General features: G+C 48.6%; 1 protein-coding gene across 1 annotated transcript; it reads left to right on the top strand.

Moving 5' to 3' along the window:
* The first annotated feature begins 453 nt into the window (after nucleotides 1–453).
* Nucleotides 454–7197, top strand: AHSG (alpha 2-HS glycoprotein). The gene is made up of 7 exons (XM_052647470.1): nucleotides 454–666; nucleotides 2768–2878; nucleotides 3203–3287; nucleotides 3824–3987; nucleotides 5174–5275; nucleotides 6157–6243; nucleotides 6880–7197. The coding sequence occupies exons 1-7, from the start codon at nucleotides 454–456 to the stop codon at nucleotides 7195–7197; spliced, it is 1080 nt and encodes a 359-aa protein (XP_052503430.1).
* Nucleotides 7198–7464: the final 267 nt, after the last annotated feature.

Raw genomic sequence — 7464 nt, 5'->3', positions numbered from 1 at the left:
GCCCTCAGCTCCCAATGGAGGGCACTCTCTCTGCTGCCAGAATCACAGCGCTCCAGGGCCGACTATGCCAGCCCCTCGTCACCTTGGTGCTCACCTCGTCCTCTCAGCTGCCTCCCCTCTTTGCTGCTGTTACCATGTTCCAGGCCAACTCTGGAGCATCTCCCCAGCCCACCCCCCAACCTGCCCACACCGGCCCCTAAGCAGCATTGACTTTGGCAGATTTCTTGGGGGCCAGCGATGTCATAACCTGTTTGCTTTTCCAGGACTGATGTTTGCAGGGGGCTTTTTTTTTGGAACCAGAACAGAAATCATCCCATATCCTTACGCAATCCTTCCGCAGGCTCCAACATATAAATAAAGCCTTTCGACACTCCACCAGGCAGAGCACCTGGGTTGGTCCGGAAGCCTCCAGCTGCCTGCCTGCTGACACACCGGGGCCTCTCTGAAGCCACCATGAAATCCTTCGTTCTGCTCTTTTGCCTGGCTCAGCTCTGTAGCTGCCGCTCGATCCCGCTTGACCCGATTGCAGGTTATAAAGAACCGGCCTGTGATGACCCAGACACAGAGCAAGCAGCCTTGGCGGCCGTGGACTACATCAACAAGCACCTTCCTCGGGGCTACAAACACACCTTGAACCGGATTGACAGTGTGAAGGTGTGGCCGAGGGTAAGTGAACCTGCCCTGCCAGGTGGGGCAGGCTGGCGTGGGAGGCTCAGCCGGGTGTCTCTGAGAGCCTGCCTCCCAGAACAAAGGAAACTGCATAGCGAAAATGCCCTGATTCCTCCAAGGAGGGAGGGAGAGGGCAGGCCGAAGGAAGAGAGGAGACATTCTGTACTGTGGTCAGGGTCTCCAGGAGGGTGCTGGATGGGAGCAGGAAGTGTAAGGAGAGGACGAGGCTTCAAGTGGAATTTTGAAGGTCACAAGTAGAAAGTGCGACCTTCTAGAAAAACTAGCACCAGAGAAAGGATTCTGGCTGCCAAACTACTACTGGCTGGAAAACATTTCTTTTTCTTTGTTTCTGTTTCTCTGCATAAAGACTGAGTGTGAATGAAGCGCGCATTTTTTAAGTGCCTACTATGTGCCAGGCCCTTTCATATAGTTCATCTCTGTAATCCCTTCCCAGCTGTGTCCCCAGTTCTGTGGGGGTACTGTCCTTGTCTTACATAAGAGATAACCAAGGCTCTGACATATTTAGGGCATTTTTTTTTTTACCCAAGGTCATAAAATAGTAAGCATCAGGCAAGGATTTTATTTCAGTACTGTATTCCTTCCTCTACACAAGCTGCTTTCCCAAGAAAGGTACCCACATCCCAGTGAGAAATCTTGGCATGAAAGGATTCACCTCCTCATATGCTGGAGGAGAAAGCAATGCAGTCTGAAGCTGGTGACAATGATCAAACTGGGAAATGTGCCTTGGAGGTCAGCTGAGTGATTTGGAGAGGTGGGGAAAAGGCATCCGTCTATTGCCTATTTTGAAATTAGATTTTACAGCTGATGAAGGATAATTCTTTCAGCCTATGCTAATTACAAGTCTTCCAGGACAAGCACCAGTGTCAGGTGCTATGGGGGATGCTAAGTTGAATCATATGAAATAGCCAGCTTTGTATATTAAAAGCAGTCAGATATTGGCATTTTAATGATTCAACCTAACACAAAGATGAGAAAGACATAATTAGTGCCACAGAAGATTCACAATCTAGGAAGGAAAATAAGGCAAACCTCAGGACGTCTGGACTGACTCACAGACCTCTGATCTTACAATGGGACAAAATAATTGAAATAAGGATTGTCCCGGATGGAGTTTAGGAGTTCTGCAATAGTGAAGTACAGTGGTGGTTCAGAGGAAGCAATGATCAGTTCAGGGGAAGTAACACACAACCTGCATATTTGAAGGAAAGAAAGAACAACGTTGCAATTTTCACTTACAGCAGGGTATGAGAACCGCAGGAGTGCCCGGCTCCTATTCACTAGCTCTGAGTGTTTTCAGGAAGTTAATTTGGGCACATCTGCACAATATAAAACAGGAAAGGAGATTCTGAGGTTTCAGGTACTAGTGAATCAGGCACAACAGAAATGAGAGGCAAGCAGAGTTGGGCTGAAAGAAAAAAATAGGTATATGCGTACCTTCTGGACTTTCTGGTCTTTGAAGAAAGGATGCAGAAACAGGTGAACTGGCAGGGAAAACTCCAAGGAATCATCCAAGCTCCCCTGTCACTGCCTTACCCACTACGCCTTTCCTCTGTGCAAGTGAAGGACAGACACACTGCTTCCGCCCGCAGAGGAAGGATCACGCTTCCCCCTTACTACCAGCAGGGGACAGTAGGGAACCCCAGCTTTGCATCCAGGCATCTACAAGACAAAAAGCCACAGACGACAGCTTTTCCTTTAGGAAGGAAAAGAAAATGGGGAAGGAAGGAAAGTAGGTGTTGAGAAGGAAGGAAGGAAGGAAGGAAGAAGTAGAGGGAGGGATGGAGAAGATAAAGGAGAGACAGTAAATTATTATCCTACACCACCTTACTTTGCTGCTCGACTGAGAAAAATCCCAAACTGACTTTTTCAAAGTACCACTTGAAGGGTAAGCACCGACAGTCATTTTTGCCTTCCAATTACATCTGAGAGCGATGACTGTGGTTCCATCAACCTGTCCAAGCCCATGCGCACTTCTTTCTTACCCTTCCAACAATGGGTGTGTTGGCACCCAGTGGGGGCTCACCCGTGGACCCGCTTAGCAGGCTCAGGCTCACCTCTTCATCCTCTGTCTCCACAGCGGCCCACGGGAGAGGTGTATGACATTGAGATAGATACCCTGGAAACCACCTGCCACGTACTGGACCCCACGCCCCTGGCGAACTGCAGCGTGAGGCAGCAGACGGAGCACGTGAGTGGCCCTCTCCCGGCAAATGCGGGGGTGGGGCGGGGTGGTGCCCCAACTAAAACTGCCAGTCAATGGCGCCTTCCCTAGCGCCGATTTTTTACAATTCTCCTTTTTGTTGCACCCTGCCCCCCCCCACGCCTCCCCCGCAACCTCTGTAAAACCAGACACTGTCCTGTTTCAATATCACCAAGTGAAGGAGATTTTGTGTGGCTCACCTTTGACATCCACGCCTGAGGGACCACGCCCTCTTCCCCCCTCCTCCTATCTTCCACCTTGAGAAGTGAAGGTCAACCCTCTGGGGCCCTCACTGTGGGTTTTTTTCTCCAGGCGGTGGAAGGAGACTGCGATATCCACGTGCTGAAACAAGATGGCCAGTTTTCCGTGCTGTTTACAAAATGTGATTCCAGTCCAGGTAGAGCTGACTATTCTTATTACTGTTACCCGGTAGAGAGAGTGAGGAAGGGACCTGAATTGGTTTTAACAGAAGCAGATCTAGCCACTTTATTGGTGATGACAAGGGGAAGCCAAATTTCCTGAGTTTGGGGGTTTTAAAACTGTTTTTTAAGGAATTGTTCAGCTCAGAGGTTGAAAATCGCCCCTTGGTGAGAGGAGCTCCTGCAAAAATGCCAGCACGCCAGGGGCCACCCGAGGGTTTAAGTAAGATGCAGAGAATCAGCCTGTAACTGTTTGGCACCTGTCTTCAGTTCAGTTCAGTTTAGTCGCTCAGTCGTGTCCGACTCTTTGCGGCCCCATGAATCGTAGCACGCCAGGCCTCCCTGTCCCTCACCCAGAGTTCACTCAGACTCACGTCCATCGAGTCCATGATGCCATCCAGCCATCTCATCCTCGGTCGTCCCCTTCTCCTCCTGCCCCCCTTCTCAAATAAGCAGAGCGGCGACAAATGCCGCTGAGAATTCCAGGCCCGAACCAGGTTACTTCTGTGCGCAGATTCCGCCGAGGACGTGCGCAAGTTGTGCCCAGACTGCCCCCTGCTGGCCCCGCTCAACAACAGCCGGGTGGTGCACGCAGCAGAGGTCGCGCTGGCTACCTTCAATGCCCAGAATAACGGCTCCTACTTTCAGCTGGTGGAAATTTCTCGGGCTCAATTTGTGGTAAGACTGAGACCCTGCTGACAGGTCGGGCAGGTTGGTGGCACTTTGGGGTGTGAACGTGGTGAAGCAAGTGTGAGGGAGGGAGCAGGGGCAGTCACAGGAAGTCAAGGAGGGTGGTGGGAGAAAGGGAAAGAAAGGGTCCTAAGTGTCCTGGACCCAGAGCGCCCTCACCGCACCCCCCACCTAAGCCGCTTCAAAATAAAATAGTCAGAGTCTGCGTGTCTGTTCAGGCTGTGTTCCTCGGGTTTAGTTAACACCAGGGTGGGAGTTCCCATTTTATCGAGAAGCACACACTGTAAATTCATGGGTCTCCACATCACCATCACCTATCACCACTGAACATCTGCTCTTGTAAGTATCAACTCTTGTTATTGATACTTACAAAGGCATGGGCATACTTATATATAATGGCAGAATCTTAAAATGCTGTGGAATCACTGAAAAACAACAACAACTAATTGTCCTGTGGTTAGGTTAGCACATTTAAACACAATATAATTCTAATATTAAAAAAAAACAAAACTGGTATTCTGGATGCCAGCCATGGCATACTTGGAAATACACTGTAGGTAGTAATTCTATTAACCAGGATATATGTGATTCTAGAACCTCTACCCCAGACTATAACAAATTAGAGATATTTTATTATTTTAAGTGTCCTTATGCTCCAAGAACAATGAGATAGAAAAGCATAAATATCTTCTGCACTTCCAGTTATCTTTTTCATTTGATCCTGCTATCTAAAATATGTGGGAGAGAAATTAATTACTTTCCCATCCCATCTTGGAATAACCTGAACCTTGGGTCTCAAAGTGCAACCTCAATACGGAAATTGGCAGGAGGCAGGGTTCCTACCCAGATCAGTGTCAAGTAAGCCCTCTGGGTTCCTGCTTTCTGCCTGAAAACTCACCTCTGCTCTGGAAGGATGAGCAGTGGATACCTGCACCTACTTCAGGAAACACCCAAACCCCAGCTTCTGTGTGCAAGTCCTTAAAACCCAATGCCCCCATGTGAGCCCTGTGTCAGCCACCAGGGGCATGTTTCCTGGCCACACAGTGCGGTCTACATGAATGGTGCTCCCTGGACTACGTGGTACCATGGCCCTCACTACTTCCCTCTGGGCTCTCCTTCCGTGCCTTTCTCATGCTGTCATGTTGCTTCACGAAAATTTATATATCTTCATCAGCCTCTTCCAGTTTCTGTCTCTGTGGAGTTTGCAGTGGCTGCTACTGACTGTATTGCTAAAGAGGTCGTAGATCCAACCAAGTGCAACCTACTGGCAGAAAAGGTGAGCGGGCCAGGCAAAGCTGGTCATGGAACAGAACATTCTTAGAGCAAGTTTATATCTTGGGGCTGTGGAAAGAGATAATGCAAAATACTCATGCCCTGTGAGGCTGGGTCATGCCAGGTCATCCCTTGGGGTGTCATCTCCCCTGCTTAAGAGCTATCTCCAGATCTTCTCATCTGCTGGAGGCCCCTGGAGTTAGAGAGGCTATTTCCTAACTAATATGAGTCATATCAGGCTGCTGGCAGTATAAAATGTAGATTTTCTAGATATATCTCAGGTATGCAACCTAAGTCCTTAAGCCAGTGTCTACTTCTAGGAATTTAGCCTAAAGAGGTCAACATGTTTGACAAAATATATCTATAAAGATGATTTATGACATATTCAAAATGACCCCAAACATCTGAATGTCCAACAGGAGGGAACTGTTGAATAAAATATGACATGTTAGTAAATAGAAAATTATAGTCACAGAAATTATGCTTTCAAAGAATAATGAATGATAGAAGAGAATGCTATCATTCTAGCATGTGAAAAACACAGTCTCCAAAATGGTATAGTCACAATCATGTCAACTTTCAAATGATATCTAATAGTATTTAAAAATAAAGAAATACATAGATGTTAACAGAAGTTCTTCTGGGTCACCACAATTTCTGAGATTATGGGTGAGCTCTCTCACTCCCAAAACATTTCTGTATTTTCTACATGCTATATAAAATATAAGCAGAAAGCCTAAACTTTAGGGAAAACGTTTTTTAAAAACAAAAAGACAGGAATTAAGATTTCAGCGGTTCACCCTGGATGTATTAAGTGTAAGTGGAACTGGGGGAGAAGTCCACTTTTTGGACCTGCTGAAATAACTCCTCTCTTTCTGTGGGAAGCAATATGGCTTCTGTAAAGGCTCCGTCATTCAGAAAGCTCTTGGTGGGGAAGACGTCGCAGTGACTTGCACGCTGTTCCAAACGCAGGTAAGGGCCCCACAGATGTACTCGCCCTGCTTTTCAGAGTCCAATGACCCCTTTGGATTTCTGCCATGCAGTAGTAATTAGGGCATTAGCTGCCTGTTCTTCTGAGCCCCACAACACAGATAGTGCCAGGAATGTGAAATCATCAGTAAATGAAAGGTTTCAGTCATGCCCTCCCCTTCCAGGAATTGGTACGTATAGGGCAGAACCACCCCCAGGTGCAGTTGGCAAGGTCATGTTTCTAGTTGCCATCCCTGGGGAGTGAGAGGGTGTGTGGGAGTGGTTTTCTGAGTTGCAGAGACTAGGTGGGTAGATCTGCCTGCTAGCTCCCTGTAACTGCAGGTGTAGATGAAAAAGAGGGTGACGCTGCTGGTGAAAGTTAGCCGTAAGGTGGGGTTCTTTTGCTCGTGAAACGTGAGTGTAAGTCTACCAACCCCAAAACAGCTGGTAAGAAAGGGAATGGCGCAAGCCAGTTAACCCACCCCTTGAACCCTGATGACTATCCTTTGTACCTAGGTAGTTCTTCTTTGCCAGATTCCTTACAAATAAAAATTATTACTGTGAGAGTATTGGGTGGGGATTCCCCCTGGAAGGAGGAGAAAGGCAGCTGACCCAAAGAAACGCTCCTCTTTCCTCCAGCCTGTGATTCCGCAGCCCCAGCCCGAAGGCGCCGAAGCTGGGGCCCCAAGTGCTGTGCCGGACGCAGCTGTGCCTGTGCCTTCTGCAGCTGGCCTGCCCGTGGGCTCCGTGGTGGCGGGGCCAAGCGTGGTAGCAGTTCCCCTGCCGCTGCACCGGGCACACTACGACTTGCGCCACACCTTCTCTGGTGTGGCCTCAGTGGAGTCAGCCTCGGGAGAAGCATTCCACGTGGGGAAAACACCCATCGTGGGGCAGCCTAGCGTTCCTGGAGGTCCAGTCCGCCTTTGCCCGGGGAGAATCAGATACTTCAAGATCTAGAAGATGGTCGGAGATGAGACAGTTTGGCACAGAGAATACAGCTATCATTTTGTCCAAGTATGGGTAGGGGCTTTGTCTGTTCTGGCAGCAAGTGCTGCCTGTGGTCTAGATTAATGTCAGGTCCTGAGTCCCAACTTCTCATCCTTCCAAGGACAGGAGCAGAGGAGGTGCTAGTGATGTTTGATGGAACATAAAGTCAGCAGCTTGATTGTCACTGCTTTGATGTAAGCCACCACCACTGTGTTCTCTACCTTCTATTGACCTCAC

The sequence above is a fragment of the Budorcas taxicolor genome, chromosome 1, assembly GCF_023091745.1.
Source record: "Budorcas taxicolor isolate Tak-1 chromosome 1, Takin1.1, whole genome shotgun sequence".
NCBI lineage: Eukaryota > Metazoa > Chordata > Mammalia > Artiodactyla > Bovidae > Budorcas > Budorcas taxicolor.
This window is presented reverse-complemented; position numbering and strand designations above follow the sequence as displayed.

Excerpts from the sequence above, each read along its gene's own strand:
- AHSG (XM_052647470.1), top strand. The coding sequence starts at position 454 with ATGAAATCCTTCGTTCTGCTCTTTTGCCTGGCTCAGCTCTGTAGCTGC. Across the intron at positions 3,288-3,823 it reads AAAATGTGATTCCAGTCCAG|ATTCCGCCGAGGACGTGCGC; the intron begins GTAGAGCTGACT and ends TTCTGTGCGCAG. Across the intron at positions 6,244-6,879 it reads GCACGCTGTTCCAAACGCAG|CCTGTGATTCCGCAGCCCCA; the intron begins GTAAGGGCCCCA and ends TCTTTCCTCCAG.